This window comes from Dysidea avara, chromosome 7 (genome assembly GCF_963678975.1).
Source record: "Dysidea avara chromosome 7, odDysAvar1.4, whole genome shotgun sequence".
Taxonomy (NCBI): Eukaryota; Metazoa; Porifera; class Demospongiae; order Dictyoceratida; family Dysideidae; genus Dysidea; species Dysidea avara.
The window spans coordinates 28,163,820-28,186,477 of record NC_089278.1 but is presented as its reverse complement, the minus strand read 5'-3'; the positions used below and the strand labels follow the sequence as shown (position 1 = coordinate 28,186,477).

At 36.3% G+C, this 22,658-nt stretch overlaps 1 protein-coding gene and 1 long non-coding RNA gene across 6 annotated transcripts in view; one reads left to right on the top strand and one right to left on the bottom strand.

The window, feature by feature from the left end:
- LOC136260528 (uncharacterized) overlaps positions 1-16,202 on the top strand; it is a 35,433-nt gene extending 19,231 nt beyond the window's left edge. For 2 of the 5 annotated variants that reach the window (XM_066054288.1, XM_066054285.1), the window contains 7 exons: positions 6,011-8,118; positions 9,987-10,100; positions 10,647-10,698; positions 10,744-10,806; positions 10,856-11,131; positions 15,893-15,945; positions 15,996-16,202. In XM_066054288.1, coding sequence (XP_065910360.1) covers positions 6,011-8,118; positions 9,987-10,100; positions 10,647-10,698; positions 10,744-10,806; positions 10,856-11,131; positions 15,893-15,924 — 2,645 coding nt within the window. In that variant the 3' untranslated portion in view covers positions 15,925-15,945; positions 15,996-16,202. The remainder of the gene's footprint in view (positions 1-6,010; positions 8,119-9,986; positions 10,101-10,646; positions 10,699-10,743; positions 10,807-10,855; positions 11,132-15,892; positions 15,946-15,995) is intronic. The other 3 variants (XM_066054287.1, XM_066054289.1, XM_066054286.1) reach the window with 3 other exon arrangements.
- An 11-nt stretch (positions 16,203-16,213) lies between these two features.
- Positions 16,214-17,779, bottom strand: LOC136260526 (uncharacterized). The gene is made up of 3 exons (XR_010703587.1): positions 17,506-17,779; positions 16,398-16,486; positions 16,214-16,351 (listed from the first exon to the last, which is right to left on the bottom strand). It is a non-coding gene; the product is annotated as an uncharacterized lncRNA (long non-coding RNA).
- Between the last annotated feature and the right edge of the window lie 4,879 nt (positions 17,780-22,658).

Below are 22,658 nucleotides of genomic sequence, written 5' to 3'. Positions count from 1 at the left end.
AAGAAGGGTGACACAAGGAAAAACTTGTGCAGCAATTGATTTCCCTATTCATGGCAAACACAATGGTGCAAATTTCAACTCCATTTGTCTCTGTATTCAAAAATTACAACTGTTTTGATAAGCACCTGTTAATATATTTTCTTTATACCAACTATACATAGTGTTGGGGGTGACTCGTTACTTATGTAACATGTTATGTAATAATTAATATAATAAATAATAAAATATTATAATGAAATACACTATAAAAACTGGTAATATAACTCAGGTTACTTTACTTACAAATGCAACGCGTTACCTAAGTAATGAAGTTACTGTAGCAAGTCTACTTTACTTACAAATTTAATGCATTACCTAAGTAATGAAGTTACTGTAGCAAGTCTAATATTACATAATATTATTACTACAAATAACAAAGTTACTAATCTCATTAGTAATCCGCTAAGTAATGTCTAGCCACCACGAAGTAATGAAGCCTACTGAATGAAACTTATTCACCGGCTTCTTACATATGACCAAGATTCGCACATTGTCCAACCATAGATAATATAGTACAGTAGGACCTCAATTGTACGAACTTGGATTATGCGGACCTTCGATTATCCGAACAGTAGCAGTGACTGTTCTGTTAGGGTATTTTGTCAATAGGTGTATGTTCTATTAGAGTATTTTGTCACAGGTGTATGTTCTATTAGAGTAGTTCAACAGAGTTCTGTATATAAATCAATGGGCTTCATTTATCTGAACAAATTCATTTATCTGAACACTTTTGTGATTCAGCTGGCACACAGGTGTTCAGATAATGGAGGTCCTACTGTACACAGAGTAATATAATATGGTATATTATTATAGTTACTTTATTATATAGGTAACATGTAACTAACTAAATAGTTCAGTTGTAAATAATATGTAATATATAACAAGTTACTTTTAAAAAGTAATTGTCCCAATACTGGCTATACAAATTAATCTTTCTGCTGTGACTACTTTGTATGGCTCCCAAAATTATTACATATGAGGCTGAAACTTTGCCAGAGCAAACACTTGACTAAGCAGATTATAAATATCACGAATTGGAAAAAGTTTTGAGTTTTCACAGATCTGATTACATGTGGCGTGGAGGACATGGGACAGGAGACATGGGCTTGCTATGTAGTCATCAAATTTTAGTAGTGTTTGTCAAGTTGTAGTTTGACTGTTTTTGGTTGGTAGTTGAACTTGTTTAGTGGTAGTAGTTGCACTACTAACTTTGGGGTAGTCCACAATTATCTGCATTTTTGCAAGCGTACAAACCGTACGCTAGGGGGGGGAGGGGGGGTAAAATCGCATGTACGCTTTTTAAAATGTTGATCACATGAGTTGGCGAGAAATTCGAATGTAGTGATAAGGCTCTAGTAGTAAACCTCTACTGCTACTTATTCAGTGTCCAATTATAAACAGTGGACTAGAGTGAGCTGATGCTGTTAATGCATGGGCCCAAGCCAACACACGATTGGATGAAATTGTGCTTCGGCGAACTCTGGAAAACAGCGTAGCTAGGATTAGCTACCAATGAAAGAAGCTTTATAAGCTAAAGAAAAGATAAAGCCCATTGAATCTACAGGTAAGACGGTTATCAGCATGATAACACGTACTACAGGCTTATATACTTTTATAACAGCACTTACTTTTCTTTCTCTTTAGTCTTAGCCTAGCAATTAACACTGATAAACGGTTACAACTGAATAGCTTCTGCTTGTTGCTTTTGTTTTCTACCTGCAGAAGATGTTGTGGGTTTAGGAATACTGTTGGGTATGGGAGGCTGGATTATGTGGGTACTAATTTGTTTACACTACAAAGTTGTGGTAATTGTGGGTTGCCTGTAGAGAAAACCTGTCTCTGCAGAGTGTACCCACATCTCTTGACTCCAGTCCACCTCAGACTATGGTGAATACCCAACAAACTAGTACTACTGTTGCTACTGCCAGTGTTGGGATGGTTTTGTATGAACACGTTGAAGTTAGCCAAGAATTGTTTCTATGATGTGTATGTACACATTTGCAAATGTGCATCAGGTACTAATGTCCGCTGTGTGTAGGAATGTTTCTTTCAAGGGTATCAGCTTCAAAAGCATCAAAATGATAAGATGCCTACAAGACAAAACAAATACCAAACAACTTTTGCAATATTAAAAAAGTATCCATGTGTTTGTTCTGCTATACAATACATCCATGTGTCAACATTTATACAGTACGCTTTGGACTGGGGGGGGGGGGGGGGGGGGAGAGGGGGTTAGAAAAAGAGTACTCTTTGTATGCTTGCAAAAAAGCAGAAAATTGTGGACTACCCCTTACAGGGGTGTAGTCTGTGACTAATTTAGGAGAAACATACAATAGCAGTAGTGGAAGTAGCAGTGAAGATGTTAATGACAAAAATTTTATTGAAATGGATATACCTTGTGCAATCCAAAATGGTGGGGAACCAAGCAGTCTTAAAATTCCTATGTTGAAGGGTTCCTGCTAAGGCCCAGAAGGCTGAGGTCAGCTATTAAACATGGTGAAAATGATTAACAAGTAATTTATAGGGTCCAGGCTCTTAAAAGCAAATGGTTGGGCAGACAAAGTCGTTGATCCTGACAACCAGTGTTGGGAAAGTTACTTTGTCAGTGTAATATATTACATATTACTCTTTACTTTTGGGCAATGTAATAAGTTACAGTTACATATTACTCCAAATGAAAAGTAACTTAATATATTACATTAAGTTACTTTTGCTCTGACTATACACCTTTCCTTTATACCTTGCATGTTAGTTACTGAGCTAGCATATAGTAAACACTCCTGTAAATATAGCTACTGGCTTCTTGCACCTGTGTAGAGATGCTCTCTTCAGGAAAATCACGTGACCAGTCGTCTGAGGTGTGAACTAATATGGGTAATTTTATTATAGGGGATCAGAACAGTAGATTATTGCAACAATTAAGCTGTTGAGTAGCACTAATTGGTTAGTAATGGACCTAATAATGTGTTATAAATATCGTTACACATCGCTTTACAAACTGTAATAGTAATGCATTACGTAACAACACATTACTTTTGTTACCAATATAACGAACTGTGGGCTCCTTGAAAGTAACCGAAATTGTATTACTAGACTATGAATAGTAACGTGTTATATTACTTTAAATCACAAAATGTAATAACTATTATATAATGCGTTAGTAAGCGTTACTAAAGTAATGCGTTACTAAAGTAATGCGTTATTCCCAACACTGCTGACAACAATGTACATAATGATGGTAAAGCTCAACGGCTTATTACCAAATAGGAGATTCCATCAAACTTAACTCTGGTGAAGTTTCAAGACTCCTTTACTGGGGCAGGTAACAGACTAGGAATGTACTGTTTTGCTAACTAGAATATGTGCAAGAATCCCATACGTTTGCACAAGCCCAATTTTACAGTAGAATGCAATGGATGTATTTACAAAAACATTAGAAATTCTGTAATTTAATTTTAAAGCACTTTTTTCACAGTGAAGTAAGCTAATAAAGGCATAAACTTTGGTAACATCGTGATCCCCAAAGCAAGAGGAGTTCCAAAATCTTTGTTTCCTGTTAGTACTCCGAAGTAGACGTATATGAGCATTAGCCTACCTTGCATTGGACAAACAGTTCACTATCATTTTTTCTCGTGTTTTTGCTCTCGCCCTGGTCATAGGAGAGGCAGACAACATTCCTTGTTTCATTGATTTTATTTCTATGATCCCTATTCAGGTTTAAATTCCTTGTACTTGTTTGTTCACTTTTACTGTTAAACCCACACATACAGCATCTAAGGATAGAAGGATGCTGCATACTCCAGCTATCAATTTCTGAAAAGTGAAATATAATTATTATGCTAATTTTCAGCTGCGTTCCTCAGCACTACGAACAAAGAACAGTATGAGGAACGTTCATGCAATCAGTCCAGTCACTACAGAAATTACAAGCAGTTTCCATTCATCAGCACAAGGAAGCATTGCACACTACCCACAAATCAACACACACACACACACACACACACACACACACACACACACACACACACACACACACACACACAGCAGTGGAGGACTCAAAGAAAGAAATAGGTAAGTCCGCTGTAGCTGCTGTGGTAGGCAAAAGTGTACATCTGAGGCTTAAGCTTCGTTAAACAGTGAAGAAATCAAGCTTTAAAACAAATAATTGCACTTAGCTTAACCGTCAACCCACTGGATTTAAACTTAATAAAACATGCATACCCTGCACAAAGCACTGTAACTTTCAAAGTGCCTGTCCTATGGCTATGCAATATGTGTCATTCTACTCGTGATGTAACAAGGAATAAAATAATATCATACGCAACTCGTTGGTGGTTGCTCTTATTACCTTGCAACCAGCATTGAAACCGGGTCAGGTCAACCAGGTCACATTTTCTCCGGATCACCCGGGTCCGACCCGGTTTACAAATTATCCGAGTCTGACCCGGATTGGATCACGTAAGAAACGAAATTGTTCGTTTGACGACGTGGAAACTTATAAACACTAGTCACGTAGCTCTTTCAAGAGCCATGCCCACTTATTGCATTACAAACATATGCTCAGTCACACCCATTAATTAGTAAGTGCACTCTGTAGCACGAAACTGTGTCCATTGCTGTCTGCAAGCTTACGTGGAGCCATGCCCACTATTCGATTATTGTACGAGTTGTATATTGTCTAGTCTTGCAGCAGGATAAGTACTTTTGTGAGCCACACCTACTTTAATATATCGGGAAATTGTAATACTAGGTTTGCATGAAACCATACCCAATTGCTGTCTGTAAACTCACAGTAGCTACGTGGAACCAAACCCACTGACTGATTTAAATTATAAACTTACCGGCTTAGTTATCACATAACTACTCGTTTACTCAACACGAATCGAACGCTCAAAACGTAGTCTCGCTCGCTCGAGACTACCTGAAACATAGCTCTTATCGCACGCTTCGGCTTTAATTAATCCGGGTCACATGCGGGTCAAATCCGGGTCTGACCCGGATTGCTATCTGGGTCAGTGGGTCATCCAGGTCAGCAGTAGTGACCCGGTTTCAACGCTGCTTGCAACAATTTTCGTTCAATTTGCCATTAAATTTTCCATCAGGCCATATGCAACTCACATGAGTAAACCCACAATCAAAATCAAACATGTGGCTAGAATTTGGAAACATGGAGATGAGACTTGCTATTGTTCATTGCTTCAGTTGCAGTGTTTGTTTAATCTTCTCCAGGTAGCCCTTAAAGTGTTGTTGTAGTCTATAAGAATTGTATTACTCCATCTAGTGTTGCCATGTGTGCCCATATTGTGTAAACACACATTTCTGTAAAGTTCTCTGCGAGTTTAAGGGTTAAGGCATCAGGCAATTAATCTGAAAATTTTCAGGTAAATATATAATCCCAAAGAAACTTGTTGGAGGTTTCTGAAGTTGCTCTAAAGGCACATTTCAGTTTGATTATGCCTAACCAATACTGCCAAACTGTTGTGAAAGAGGTCAGACAAGTTTTGAAGTGATACTTTGGCAGAAAACTAAAACCTTTGTGATCCTAGTGCATAGGCAGTGGAAACAGGGGGCCAGGGCCTCCACACTTGGACAATACTTGCAAGAAAAGATCAAGATAATCTAATAGAGCAGTCAGCTACTCTAATACAGCAGTCACTTTTACATTTCCTTTAAAAACTGTAAGTAGCTAGCTAATTACTTAGTAGTTAAAACCATGCTTAGTAAAATGCGTTTCTGGGCTTCTAAACTATGAAAATTTTCCTGGAGGCAAGTCCTCAGACCCCCAAGAATAAAAACATATCTGTTGTATGCTTCCAATTGCATTGGATAAATTTCATTGTCAAAGTTGGCCCCCTCACTCTTTGACCTACTCCACCACCCCTGTCCTAGTCCCATGGTACTGTATAATACAAACTTGTGCTCATCAAGATTATTAAGTACTCTTGTTTTCGTGAACATATTACATTTACAGAGACCCAGCGTTACATGGAGAAAATTATCCGTCAGGCTAAGAGAGATGGTCTTACAATAAAAATCCGCCACGCAAAAGTGGTATTTTGCGGCTCATCAAAGGCTGGCAAGACAAGTTTTTCACGTCTTCTCAGAAACATACCTCTTGAAGACAGCTATATTAGTACAGGAGTTGGTGACAGTAAACAAGTGTTAATAAGTAAAGTCAATGTAAGAGGAACTGATTGGAAAGACTTGGACATAAAAGAAGAAATACAGGCCCTAATGGAAAATTTAATATCCAGAGTTGAAAAGAAATCAAAGCACACAGTTGCAAAAGTACCACACAAACCTGTTCCTGGTAGAAGTTACCAAGAAGAGCAAAGCTCTGATCAAAACAGCACGTCATCTATAAAAGAAATACCCTTAGTTTCTGTAGAGAAAAGTATGGCTTCAAACGTTGTTATATCTGATACACGCTTTGCTTCTCAAGTTGTGCCAGAAATATGGGACATACTCACATTACTGGACACAGGAGGGCAACCTGAATTTCTTAATATTTTGCCTGCTATCAATACTTCTGCAGCTTTTACCTTCATTGTCCTCAACCTGTCAAATGGAATCGGATGTCTTGACCAGACAGTGGTAGCTCAACATAGTGCCAAAGGCTATATAAAACATGAAATGAATTATACTAACTGTCATCTATTAAAGTGTTTACTGTCCTCAGTAAAGGATTCCACTAGCAGAAAATGTTATTCTCCTCAAAAAATAATGGTACAAGAAGACCAACACCCTAACCCTGCTGTTTGCTTTATAGGAACTTGTTGTGATAAAATTAAAGAGCAAATTGAACATGTACTTGAAACTGTTGATAAGGGAATTTGCGAGATAGTACAAGATGTTAATGTTGAAAACAAATATCTACATGTCTGGAGTGATCATAAAGGAAGAATTTTATTCCCAGTGAATAACACTACTGCTGGTACTTTTCAAAGTGAAAATTCAATTGCACATGTAATCCGTCACAAATTTATTAAAAACATACTTCAAAAGAAAGCACAATTTGAAATCCCAATTACATGGTTCATATTAGAATTGCAATTACGTAGTTTCCACAAAGATGACAAGAAAGTTTGTGTATCACTAGATGATGTTAAGAAAATTTGTGATCGATTTATACCTGAAGGTCAAGAAATGGAGATGGAAGAAATTGTAGAAGTATTGAAGTTCTATCATCAACTAGGTACATTACTCTATTTTGATGAAGTTGATGGTATGAACAAGTTTGTTATAACTGATCCTCAGTGGCTGTTTTGTAATCTGACTGAAATTGTTACATGCAAGTTTGACGATGGTAAAATTCTGGACAAAAGCTTACTTGACAAATTACGTAACAAAGGCATTTTGTATAAACAGTTACTTGATGAACTCAGTTTGGATGTTCAAGATATAAAATTAGAATCATTTTTTAATCTTCTTAAGTTCTTGAAAATCATTGTACCTTATGATCAAGACAGCTTTTTCATGCCAAGCATCCTTCCAACATGTGAATTAAAGGATATAAATCAAGTATTTCAAACAGACCGATACGGTAAACCAATATTTTACACTGACTCAAGCAGTCACTTCACAGTAGAACCTCTGTTAATAAAATTCACTGGTGATACAATCCCTAGAGGTCTGTTTAGTTTCCTTGTAATTCAGATACTTCAAAATAACCAGCCAACCTTTGAATTGTATGGCAAAAATACAGACACTCAATATTACCGTTACTCTAATCTCATATCACTTGTTATAAATGATAACATGACTCACTTGTTGTCACTCATTGATAGGAATTCATATTTAGAAATACATGTAAGAGTAAAGGATGACAAAACTTCCACAGTTTATCGTGATGCTCAGGTTGCTGTAACTGCTGCTTTAAAGGATGTCTGTGAACAATTTGGTTGGCAGTTTACTGATTTTCGTTATGGATTTTTGTGTAACTGTCCTCAGTCACATGATCATCAACACTTAACATTACTGTCTAAAACTGAACCATTTCCAGTCAGTTTTGTTGAATATGCTAAATGTGGTCACCAACAACCAACTAAGTTGGAGAATACACATAGAGTTTGGTTTGTGGTAAGGTTTACTTAAGTGCACTCTACTTTCGGTCTTTATTCTGTATATGTGTACTACATGTGTAGGTGCATGTAATTGCTTTTACTCCTGTAATACTTTTGTGGTTGCTTTAAACTAGTAATTACTTACCATAATTTACCGAAGGGTGAGATCTTTTGCCATCACCTAGAAAGTTTTCTTTAAACTTACTATTGGAGATGTATGCAGCTCTATAGTCAGCTCTATGCTGCAGTAGTAATTTAATATTGTCATGTGCATACTACAATTTTGTCTTCAACATAGTGCTGAGCGATAGTAAAAATTTTACTATCACGATAGTTACTCATTAAATATTGTGATAGTGAATGCTATCCCAATAGTTTATGAAACACTTTGCTTGACAAAAGTCTTAGTTGTATAGCTATGATTTGCAGTCATATAGAAAGTTATTTTGCATGCCTAATACATTTGTAATTAATTGTGTGGGCGGCCAATGAATATGGACTTTTGGTACAGCTTTTACAGGCCACTCCTTTGTAAGAAAGCTGGAAATACTAACTAAAGCAGTATAGAAGGGCTGCTAATACCATTATAATGCAGATCTAAGTTTATCATAACTATCACGATCGTGGTGATTTACTATCGCGATAATATCACACTATTGATATTATTGCTCAGCCCTACTTCTACAAGGTGTCATTATTCATAATATGTGACCGTCTCAGCAAAAACCCAACTTGTTTGCACAAGCATGCGTATTGAGAAAAATGAAATTTAAAGATAATTTGTAAAATTACGCATGCTACAAAGAAAATATGCAAGTTTTTATCGGGCCAGTATTCGAAGAAGGAAGACTCAAATTGATTAAAACTATATACCATCTTATTCGCCTGCTCATGAAGAGTTCGAAAATCTTTTTTTTTTCTGTAGCTTCAATGGTATGCGTGTCACGTGCGTTTGTTTACAATGTGGTAAACGTAAACAAGATTGTCATCGTTTCTTCTACCAAACCACTTTCATATCCATATGTGCAAGTGTCTACAGGACTAACACTATACCTTGGCTGATGTGCTGCTCCATAGTGAACATTTTAAGCCAAATTGCAACGTTGTAGACTAATGCAAACGGAGATTATGACTGCGAATGTAAGCGCCTGTAGTTTATTTCCGTATAGTCACTGTACAAATCGATTATCTTACTCTTCCTACTGTCTAGTGCTATAATTTCAAAGCTACACACCACAGAAGGCTGAAACTTTGGTGATCCATTGCTTGGAAACTGCTAATAATGCTAATAATGCTGAGTAAATAAAAAATTTTTTAATTGTGCGAACAAGTCGGGTTTTTGCTGAGACGGTCACATATTTTATAGGGGGTAGATCCAAGCAGTACACAGCATTTCCTTCTTATCAGAATGCAAATAAATTAATGTTAAAACTATGCATGTGATGTTCATTCATCCAAGAAGAACAGGGGGTAAGTGCTCCCTGTTTATCCTTTAATGAAGTTTAGATGCTCTAGTAGAACAGTCACCATAATGCATCCAAAACATTGTCAGCCAACTATTTAGACAGTCTTTTATTTTCCAAATAACCATGCACTGTTGTGATACAATGCTATTATACAGACATGTTTAACAAAGAGGTGGGTCGTAAAAATGTGCTGCATGTGCAAATTACCAGTCACTTTGGTAGGGCTAAAGTAATGCAATGTCAACTAGAACTTATCAATGATGCGACGACAAAAACAGGTACTGTGATGTAAAACCATTAATAAACTCATGCATGCAGGCATGGTAAAATAAGTTACTTTCCAGGTATTAAGAATTTTCCTTAAATACTTTTGGTAGAATTTTTGTTTTCTGTGATTATTATTTTTTTGTCTGTCTAGTCCACTCATCCCAGAAACTGGAGCTTGAAAAGAAGCATAAAAGTGACAGTACCAGTAACAAGTGAAGCCAAAAGAAGAAGGCAGAATCTACCTGCTAAAGTAAAATGTTTGGAGGTAACCTAAATCTTGCATTCATAATCAGCCTGTAGAGAAAAGTCACCCCAAAATGATTATTTTTTTCTGTTTTAGTAAATCCTTGGTATTGATAAAGTATGACTACAAGGTTTGCATTTCAGGTAGTGATCACTTGATGCAATATTGCAGTGCACAGAAGCACTTCAAAAATGTTTGCTCTACATGAATCCAGATTGTGTTACACAAAATGATGTAATATAGTGCCATACCTTTTCATTAAACCTGTCTATACATGAACAGCTCTTCATGCTTAGCTTTAATTTTTATGTGTATCAACAGCAAAACAGCAATGCTATCCAACTAAAGTCTGTGAAAACAGGGAGTCAAATTATCTTGTCAACCATACTGTGTTATAAGCCATGCACATTGGAAATAAAAATGGGTTATTAAGTTCTCAAAATGTCTAAAACTTTTAAGCTGTAGTCCCAAACCCTGATTTACCTATCTACTACTGAGGTGTGCATCTGCTTTTACCAAATCCTGGATTCTACCCTTGTTTTACACTTGTTAATTTTGTACATACAGGATGTGTTGCCTGGACATAGCAGTAGTGAACCCAAAGGTAAACCTGTCCATGGTAAGCTATACACACAGATAACACACATGTCTATATTCCTAACAGACCAACCCATTCAACCATCATCCCAACAACCTGTATCATCTAATAGTGGGATATTAACACAAAGTGAGTGATCACGCATTGATCATGTGACCAGTTTTGTTGTGTATGTCAGGACCAGATATGTGGGATTTGACTAAGATAGCTATCCCCAGGATAATGGCAGAATGGAAGAATGTTGCATACTGTATGAGATTTGATCTACATATTATCACTGCCATAGAACAAGATTCACGCAGTGTACAGGAGTGTAGTCAGAAATTGTTTGCTAACTGGCTCACCACTAATAATGGCCCTACTCCAAAGACATGGAAAACACTACTTACAAAGATTAAAGATGTTGATAATCTCGTAAGAGCAGCAGAGGAAATTGAGGAAGATCTATTAAAACGTTAGTTTACTGTAAAACTGTTTGTTAGCTAAATTGTTTATGCAGCATATGCAATATTACAAGATTTGTTTTTTTTATTGCAATAATGCCTGTTCATCTCTGTAGGTGGGAAAATTTGTTATTTTTTGTAAAGAATCTTGGTACTTTCACAATTCTTGCAGTACAGCTACAATTCAAGTGTATCCTTAGACTTCTTTATGCAACTGAAAATGTGACTGGATCTGCGAAAACCATTCTTATTACCCAAGACAAGAGCTCCATGGTGTTGGACAATGACCTGTACTGTAAATTTCCTTTCATTTTAGCCAGTTCTGAGCCCTGAATGGCCCATAACTTGGCCTAATTCATCCCAACACATTCGTTTTTAAGTTTTGAACACCATCTTGGTCGCCTTCTAGGGCCCCCACCTCCCACTCTTCTGGAGCTCGCCTGATACAGACAGCCTCGGTTTAAAATCTATCTAAAATGGCGGGAAACTTAGGTTTTGGCTACTTCTTCAGTGGATGATCTGGAAGGTAAGAAGTTGCTGTAAAACGTGTGAAAATTTGGTATGAGTAGCTACCACCACTGGCCAGCTGTAACACTCTGAATATTTAAAACTGGCATTTCTTGATACTTTTAAATGGGCGATAAGACCAGTTTTCTCAGAGACAGTCACAAATAAAGAGCAGAAAAGTACTACAAATTACAAATAAATTATTATAACTATACATGTAATGAATAACACTGTGGTTTTAAAATATTAAATGCAACCAGATCTGCAAGAAACCCACATGTTACCACATTTTTCGAAATCCTTTTATCTCATTTTCTTTATCTAGATAGTCAAAGAAATGATCAACCAAAGTTTCAGCTATAGAAACCAAGAACTTTATAAGTTTAAGTGCTGCAAAGTGGTAACAACAAAAAATCAATTTGTACAGTACTAATGTTGAAAATAAACTACAGGTGCTTAATTAATTAAATGGTCATAAACAGTGTTGGGAGAAACGCGTTACTTATGTAACACAATACGGAATATTATTACTTTTGTGGTAATTAAGTAATATAACGAAATACATTATAAAAACAGATAATATAACTCAAGTTACTTTACTTACAAATATAACGCATTACCTAAGTAATATAATTACTGTAACGAATCTAATATTATGTAATATTATTACTACAAGTAACGAAGTTACTAATCTCGTTAGTAATCCACTGAGTAATACCTAGCCACAACGAAGTAATGAAGCCTACTAAATGAAGCTTATTCACCAGCTTCTTACTTATAACCAAGATTTGCACATTGTCCAACAACACAATCATGTCACGTGGTAGTTTAACACATGACAGCTTAAGGCTGTGGACACAAAGTAATATAATATGTAATATTATTATAGTTACTTTATTTTATGGGTAATATGTAACTGTAACTAAATAGTTCAGTTGCAAGTAATATGTAACTAGTTACTTGTAAAAAGTAACTTGCCCAACACTGGTCATAAATTACTGATGTAATTCTCAATCAAGAGAATATCAAGACACATGGTAGTGTGTCATGCAACACCCGTGAGTATATTGACAGGAAGAAAGAAAACACGATCTTCTCACCTCCGTAGCTCTGTGTTGCTTTTACGAAACAAGACAAATTTTGCTGTGGATATGCCTGCCAACTGCAGTATTCCACATACCAAATTTGAGCGAAATAGCTTCAAGTGTTCCTGAGATATGTGGTTTCAAAAATTGGCTTAGTTTCTTTGTTTTTTCCTTCTTTTTCTTTGTATTTTTGTAAACTTATAAAAACTGCCATAAAAAGCATACTCCATATTCGATTGCCTTGAAATTTGGCACACAGAAGGGGTATAAAGGTGCATCTTGGTACCAAGTTTGGCTGGAGTACGATAAACAGGCTAAGAGTTATTAACGATTATTCACAAAAAAATAACACCAATATGTTGTCACGCCTACAGGGTAAACCGCTTACAGGAAGAAGCTGAAAATCGGTAGGTGAATAGGTTAACCCCAAACCTTTTGTGGTTTGAAAGAAATGGAGCTAAAAACTGCAAAGATACAACGAAAAAACCAACAGTGTGTAACAATTATGCAATCGAGATTAGTTAAATAAAAAATTACTACTAGCCATGTCTACCAGAAAAACCGCTTGGAGTAATGCTTTGAAAATTGCTGTACAGATGGAGTAATCAGCTTAGAAAGGCTCTTCAATGGTGTAGAGGAATCAGACTTAAAGCCACAAAGTTATAACATGAAAGCCAAATTGGTGTAGCAAGTGCGAGATAAAGATACTCTAATAGAGCAGTCATCTTAATAGAGCAGTCATGTTGAAGAGAATTCAAGAGATCAACTAGAAACAAGTAACCCATATAGAGATCAGCTACAAACAAATCACCCTTCAGAGAGTTCAGCTACAAACAATTCACCCTGTAGCGAGATCAGCTAGAAGAAGTTACCTTGTAGAGAGTTCAGTTATAAAAAGATCACCCTGTAGAGAGTTCAGCTAGAAGAAGTCACCTTGTAGAGAGTTCAGCTACAAAAAAACCACCATGTAGAGAGTTCAGCTGCAAACAAATCACAGAGAGTTCAGCTATAAAAGATCACCCTGTAGAGAGTTCAGCTAGAAGAAGTCATCTTGTAGAGAGTTCAGCTACAAAGAAATCACCCTATAGAGACTTCAGCTGCAAACAAATCACCCTATAGAGACTTCAGTTGCATTTCAAGTCACCCAGTAGAGAGATCAGCTGCAAAGAAGTTATCTGTAGGGAATAATTGACATGTAATAAATAGAGTGCCACAAAATTCACCTGAATTGTTGTTATTAAAATTTTTACCATTAACCTACCATCACAGCCATTTCTTAGCCACCACCTTGGATTTCACATCTTTTTCACCATAGCCTTTTTGAGGGCTGCACTCTTTTTTTACAGCTTGGCTGTTTTGGATTAGATTAGTTTTTCCATAAACCGTTGCTGGGTAAGTCAAATTCGTCTTGCTTGGGGATCACAATGCTATCAAGGATTTGCTATTAGCACCTACATTCAAAAAATTGTTTTTAAAAAATCATAAATATTTCACAAATTGCATATGGTATTCTCTTGTATAATTAGGCTAACATGTCGGATACTTGCAGATCCAGTCATAAATCTTTAAATACTTATAGCAGGGGGTAGTATAAGGTGCCTGCATGGTTTGGCAGAACATCAATTTGTTCATCATGGCATGTACCATATAGCAAGTTTTTATCACAAGGACTTTTGTGTCACTTTTAGGTTATTCTTTTGTATTATTAAAATTTGCAACATACTTCATCATATAGCGTTTTGTTTGTCGTAAGGTTTTTAATGACTGTATGACTGTTGTGTTGAAACTCTTTCGCCATCAAACCAGGTGCTTGTTGTTTATGCGCATAGCAACTTGTTTGTTATTTTATAACAGCTTGATCAGTTTCTTATTCCCCAAGCCCCCTACACAACACGTGTGTCTTCACTGAGCAGCGAAAAACAGCCACCCTGCTACATTGTTCCCAGCAAACTTCAGGTGCCTGCATAAATTCATTGTGGATAAAATACCTAGATTCCATTGCTTTGTCACACAGTTCTACCCCTGCTGCTAATTTTTCAGTGAGATATGTTATACATTCTTTAGTATGTACTAGTTAACTTCACAGGTAGATCACTTTCTGTCATTGCGCTTGTAAAATTGTAGGCATTGATATATAGACCACTAAAACTAATTCTTTACAGTGTTTCATCGAGTAAGATGTTTAAGTCTACCTTGATCATGTTTCCATTATTAAATCAGGCACGCACCCAGTTATTGTTTTCATTATTTATCTCTATATGTTTGTCCGTACGGACCCATGTGAGCAAAATCATTAAAATTGTAAAAGCAGCTTTTACGTAAGTAAAAGTGAAATGAATTCTGTATTAAACTTCCACACAGGTAAAGTTTGTGTGGTTTTTTTTGGTGGTCTGAAAAACAGGTGTGGCGACTGTGAATTACCTTCCTTACAGGTATTTAACAACGGAAAAACAATGGTGCAGGCATTGTAGACTACCAGGAATAGTTATCCCTTTGAATTGAAAGGGAGCAATCTCCTACATACACAAACAAAAATGAAGAGCAGCTTTGAGGCTTTGTCGAGAGAATTTGTAGGAAAATTGAACATGATAGTCCAAATATAAAACAGTTTAAAAGATACTTCTGTGTGTAATATGTTGGTATATTTAACCAATGAGTGCATAGCAACGTAATTGAAGAATTATAAAAATTTCATGAGTTACGAAATCCAAGAATTACACATTAATAGTATTATGTCATGTTGCAACCAAAAACCTATTGGTTAAAATAATAAAATTAGTAATACCAAGAGTAAATAATAGAGAAGTTCTCTATTATTTACTCTTGGTAATACATAGTTGGTTAATTTCAGATGAGCTAGCTAGCCGTATGGCACCTGGTTTTTAGAAGTAGCACTACATCAACTTGTTTTTAATCTGCAATCATCTTGTCAATAGCATCATTTGATGTAATCAGTACTGCACCAGAACAATATCACTATTGTTTTAGCATAAGAAGTGCAGCCATTGTGTTATCATTAGTGCTAAATACCGTGGTATTATCAATATTGTTGAAATTTGGCTATATAGTAATACCAGACGTACTTTCTTGTGTATATCACTGCAAGTGTTTAAGTATGTACCAGTAAACATAACATGTATAGATTTGTTTATTATTTATTGTAATGGTTATATCCTGTAGTTGACAGTGCTCAACACCACGCCACAACATGATGGAACTCACACACTATATTGGTATGATAGTGCATAGTTGTGATGTGTACTCTGACTTGATATTGTTACAGGATTTTGTCATAGACACTAAACTGTTTAGTATAAGGTTTGTTAGTGTTCATGCATATTGTACTATACATGCATACTTGAGTGTTCAAATATCTGTCAATCTTTGTTTCTATTTTTTTTATTCACATACAGTACTATGTAATTAATCTTAATTCGCTTTTGTATGCATACAACATTATTACAATACTAGTTAAAAATTTTCAGCTCAATGTGTTACAGTCTTGGGTATCACTGTACTACTGCTTCATTGTCTTTGTTGTTTCTTTTCTCTATAGATTGTACGTAGCAGACTTCAGAATCTCATATTTTCAAATTGATAGCAAAAAGAGTTCATCTTTTCTCAGATTTCTTGCATACACTAAAGTGGTATAAACTAATGCACTAACAATGCAATCAAATTGTACCATAATGATGAGTTTAGTGGTAACCAGTTCTCCAATGTGATACAGTCTTGTCAGTGAGGTAGCTGATTGTTTGTCTACCTGTGACCTTCCTATAAAGAGACAGTAAAAGTGAGATAAGTTAGTGTACATTGTACAGACCTCACTTAACATTATGTACACACTGTTTCCAGTCAAGTAAAATAGGACACATAAAGGCGTAGGAACGATTTTCAGAGTGGGGGCCCAAAGATAGCTATAACCAGTCAACCATAAACTGATTAATATCCATGCAGACACACAGGGTCCGGCTCCTCTGTACCCAATTCATACATGCATTTATATAAAGGTGTTGTGGGGTGTGTTATCACTAGCTAATAGCCCTACACCTATACTGCATAGCTATATCTCTTCACTCCCTACACCTGCCGCTGTGCTCCTGTACACCTACTACATGTGCTCAATGCATGTATATATCACATGAGAAACCATGGTCACGTGAAGGTCTTTTCTTTATGTGAGCTTTGCGTACTTCAAACTACAAGGATTACAGTATTAATAGTTGTTATCCACAAGTGAAACATCGTTATCTTTAAGGAATTACAAGCTGGGATGTCTGCTTTAGCAGGCGTTTCCAAACTGAGTGTAGATCACATGAATACCACTCTGTGTTCACAGTTGGCCACTTTGTTGTATATGACATTACCATTAAGTCAACGCCAAACAATAATCTGTCTTCATTTTACAGAAGACCACTGCCTTCCTTATAACAACACTAAGTTACGCGTTTCTCCATACTTTAAAATTAATTCGGTCCTCGAAGGGATACTGCTGTATTTGATATTGAATAGATAAGACTATTCTGTAAAGGTCACGTATGATAATTCTTTTAGACACGGAATTTTTTGTGGCACCGGTCACTTTAGGGGGGAACTCTACTAAACAGCACTACTGTATACTATTTGATAAAGTCACCATGTCAAATGATTTAAATTCTGAAGATAGTTTCCAAACTTTGCTACCAACAATAAAACAATTTCTTAGCTGTTGGGTCAAATGTTGTCCATATACTGGGAACTACATATGTATGAAGCAAATCATACTGCACAACAAACACTCCCTAATACCTTACTTCTGATTTTTGTACACTATCTTCATTCACGTGATGTTGAAGTAAAATTCTCCTACAGCAGTAAAAACTCTGTGGTTGACATGGCATTTGGTATGGCATCCTTGTATTCAGCTAAAAGTAACGTGATAGTTCCATGAGGGTCTTCTTGTGGGTCAGGAGGAGTAGCACTATCCACTTGTAACATCTACAGTATTATGATAATGTGGTCACCAAACACAACCAATACACAGGGAGTACTAGTGACTAACACGTATATGTACTATGTACATCAAAACACTACCTGTTATAATACACAGGGATACAATGGTGGTATGAATGCATTTGGTTTTTTTGATACAAAATTGTCGGAAAATGTCTGGACCAGCCAGTGCTATAAGTTCAAGAATTATAAGTACAATAATCTTTGATATTATATAGGGTACGGTGTAAGCACACAATGCTTTCACAAGCCTAGCCCATGTGCTCAATCACACAAAGGTCATCTGGTGACTTTACCACTTTCTACAAATGTGCTTGTTTGTGTTCATTCATGCTTACACTCAAATGAATAAACTTTCCAGCCCTAGAGGAGTGTTAGTTTATAAAACTCGATGGTGTGACTGACTATTGCCCTGACATTTATTTCATCACCATATTTGGGCAGGGAGTTTTACTTGAATCCTACACAATGTTACATTCATAATGTTGATATTGTACTACGTCTAAAAAAAAAAACAGGTACATGAAGCTAGTTGTGATGCATCGATACCACATTTTCACTACCAATTGCAATCCGATACCGAGTACACTTCAGATGGAAATGGCCAATACCAATCCAATACCGATACTTTACCACACTGACGCATTACTCACTAAAACAGCTAGTAATTCCAGTAGTAGTTGATACAATAGTGTTATAATGATTTCATAAACTGCAGTTTATTTGCTGGTTTGTTGGCCATCAAACGTGCAACCATTTATGGCTTCAATGAATCTTATTTTATGGTTTACTGCTGTTTCCTCTATACAACAGTGTAGTAATGCTACCACTTTCAAAGAATTCATGCTTTTGCTGCACTCCATTTGACGTACTACACATACATACATGCATGTCGGTGCTGTTAGAATTATTTCCTGTTGTATTCCAAGTAAAATTCTTGAATTTAGTTAATTTATTGACTCGCTGAGCGCAAAGCAGCTGTTTTCGCAAAATTCTAATTTTGCAATAAAAATATATTGAAATAAACTGGAAACATGCTACATTAATTACATCACTATGCACTGATGACACAACTCAAATCAATAAAACCATCAGATTTGGCTGTTCAGAGGGTAGGAATATCTTTGTTTCATGTTCGTACAGTTACATAGGTAGAAATAAAGTTTGACATCGTCATTCATTGTTGGAATGGCCTCTTCTTTGTCCACACAGAGACATACAGGGAAGCACTACTTTAATGGATTTGTCAGTTCACTGTGAACAGACTGACCAAAATCCTATCTTCATAGCTTGTTTCAGATGTGAGTTATGATCGATTAAATAAACGCCTGTAATTTATTTGCGGTATTGTTGCTGTACAAATTGAATTTATTCCTGTTCCAACTGTCTAGTTATAGCTTCAAGACTATTAATCCCAAACAGCTGAAACTTTGATTGTCCACTCCTTTTTCACTATAGATAACAAAGAAATAATAAAATTGAATTTGAGGAATGTGCAAAAATAACTGGTTTTTGCTCAGTGGGTCTCACTATTATTCTTTAAGCCACCCATGATTTCTGAAATACTGTAACTGCTGGATCACCATTCACTACAGTATAATGAAGCCAAAATGTTACTATCAATTGTACATTGAGGATGCAGAAGATGTAATGTGCTTGACACTAGGGCTGGGACGAAGCTTCGAATGTTTCTGTGGTTCAAACGTTAAGTACGTTCGAATTTTAAAAGTATAATTTGAAGCTTTGTAATGCACTCATTGTTTACGAAAGAATTAAAAATAAACGTCGTCTTTATTACAGCTGCTTATTGATCTTGCATGATTGATGTTCGTCTCTTTGCCAGTGCCACACCCACTTTTAAACCATTGCAGTTTAGCTTGCTACCATAGTTATAGCCTTGAAACACCTTATAAAGTGATAGATATTGCAGGAAAATGTCCGTTTAGCCAATAGTTGGTGATTACCTATGCATGGTTGCAGTATAGCAGACACGCCCATTTGCAATCGATCAATCGCATCATTCAGTACTGCTGCTATGCACTTTCCAAATGCTTGGAAACTTATTAAAACTAGAAAAGCAAAACTTAAGAAGGATGTTAGTAGGTACAAGAAAACCTGTAACTTGAAAACTAACACCGAAGCTTCGAATGTTCGAACATTTTACAAGTGAATACTCAAAGGTATATTTCAATATTCGTCCCAGCCCTACTTGACACTTCATTACACTAACATGGTATAGAGATGACAAAGTTGTGTAGTAAAGATCTAACCCCTTGGCTTAATGGACACCTCTAACAGCTTGGTAGCACCATTTTTGGCTGTGAATCTAACAATTAATATACAATACAAATTAAATCAATTCTAACACACTACCAAAGTAGTAAATCAATCCATATCAGTACAGCCACACATCACAAATAGTATACAAATGATTACAGCAAACAGACACACATGACTGCACTACACATTAACCTGGTAATATCATAACTCTGATCTTGATCACATCATGACTATATGCCATATTTGGGTAGGGACTGTTCCTCTTAACCCTACACATCATTACATACTTACAACATGTCACTTGCAGCATAATAAAGGCATGCATATCAGCTCATGTATATCGACACTACATCACAACACTATACTAGATAGACTAAAGATAGTTTAGTAGTACAGTATACCAGAGGAACATTGAAAGAGTCAAGAGATTTTGGGGAAGAGATATGAAAGTAGCAAACACACTTAAAAATAGATAAGTATGTACAGTACCATTTTGTGGATTTTGGTAAACTACAAACGTAAGGAATTTTAATAGGAATCAAAGAAATAAAAAGTAATGAAAACTATAGTATGTTCACGTTGAGCTGAATCCTCAAAAACATTTAATAACTCATGGGTGCAATTACACATGATCTTGAGATTTGGCTCATTTGTAGTACTGCTCGACCTGCTAAAAATATTTCAATATCTTTTTGTTCAAATGTTTGACATAATATTTACGGACGATCTAAATTTTCACAATACAATTCCTATGGGGAAGCCATATAAGTTCAGTGTCCATTACAGCCCTTTCCTGAACTTGTAATGGAACCAAACTCTACGTGTCTGTTGTTGACACCTTTGCTGTTACCAATAATCATCTGGTTGGCTGAAATGTTAACTCTGTTGAGAAAAAATCCATTTTTAATTTTTAGCTGTTTTTCAGGATTCAGCTCAACGTGGTATAGGAAGGTCACCTATGAATACTAGTGGACATTTAATCCCTGTAGGCCAAAGTAGGGATTAAATGTCGTATATCTTCAGGACCCTTGTTTCACAGCATTTTTTTCTATGATCCCTAATCAAACCTAATACTGTTTGGTTAACTATTTGCAACATTATTATGACTGGTGAACCTGTGCACATCGCATTGAAAAAAAGAATGGTGTCAGGCTTATTGTCAGAACACACGCTCCAATGCAGAAATAACAAAATAGCCATTATCCTTCATTTTCAGCTGTTACACAGCATTAATGATGAACACCATGAGAAGAACTTCTGTAATCAATCCAGCTGCAACAGAAGATGATTCCCCACAAACATAAGGAAGCCATCAAGTGGCACTACTGTAAATCAACACCTTGTGCTGTCAGCAAAGGAAAATGGGACACAAATGAGGACACAGGTAAGTTCATGAAGTTTATGAACATACAGTGGTTGACAAAAGGCACCTTTGAATATTGAAAAATCAAGCCTGTAGTCTTAGTCCTTATCGAGTTATCCCTGTCTGAAGGTAGGCAGGCAGCCAGTCATTAGTAAATTCCACTAAATAGTTTTTAGAAAGTAACTTTTGGGGGGCTGGTTTTAGAGTGACATTTTGGCACAAAAAGCCCAAATATCAGTATTTTCAACTACCCAAATAGAACAATCACCACTCAAACAGAAGCAGCTATTTTCGTAGTTTGGCTCACCAATAATCCAGATAACTGAGGTTCCACTGTAGCTGCTAACAAGACAAGTGGGCTAGAACTCCAACTCCAATGTTTGTTTAGGCTATGACTTGTGGTCACCACAAACCATCAGCAAATTACTCTATTGTAACTCTAGCGGTCACAGGTTACAATAATGTAATAGCCACAGGTAGCACATTAAAACTGCCTTGAAATCCAAATAATTATGGTTAATTAATGGCCTCTACTGAGGATTGTCAATAATCACTACAACTCTAAAAAAACACCAGTTCATACAACCTAAGTATATTCACCACTACTATGAGATAACTTTGAACACATTAGTTACAATACAATAATGAAGGTTTGTCACTCAATGGTCAATACTTTGGGTCCAGGAACTTTGTGAAGTAAAGTTGACTTAAAGAATGGTTTTCACCTTGTCCCAGTCAGCCAATAGGATTAGAATCTCCTCAGCATCTGCTAGCGAGGCAAATATCCACACACACACACACACACACACACACACACACAACACACTTGCTTTTCAGTTTAAGATCAGTCCTGTGTATTTTAATCACCTTGCTTTAGTTATCCATTGGATTCCACATAACAATCACAATGTCCAGTACCTGCTCCTCAATTTCCTGACAACAAGGCCCGACTGTGCTGAAACAATGCTACCCCTCTGCCATCAAATCAATGCGTCCATTAACAGTACTCACAGTAATTGTAGGATTTTTTTTTTTAATTTGCAAACTACGTAGCTACGGGATATTTATAGCATATCTATATTTAGAAATGTCTAAGGAGTAGTTTAAAATAGTTACAAATGTTCTCCGTTTATGGTATTAGGTCCTGTGGCTATTTGAATCTTGCGTAGTGGACCGCGTGCGATATTTATGGAAGGGAATCAATTTATTCACCCAACTTGATGTCAGCACGTGATTATTTATATTGTATAGGTGCTTAGCATAAAGGCGCCAAATCCTGTTTCTATGCATGGCACTGGCCTCGAGGTATTT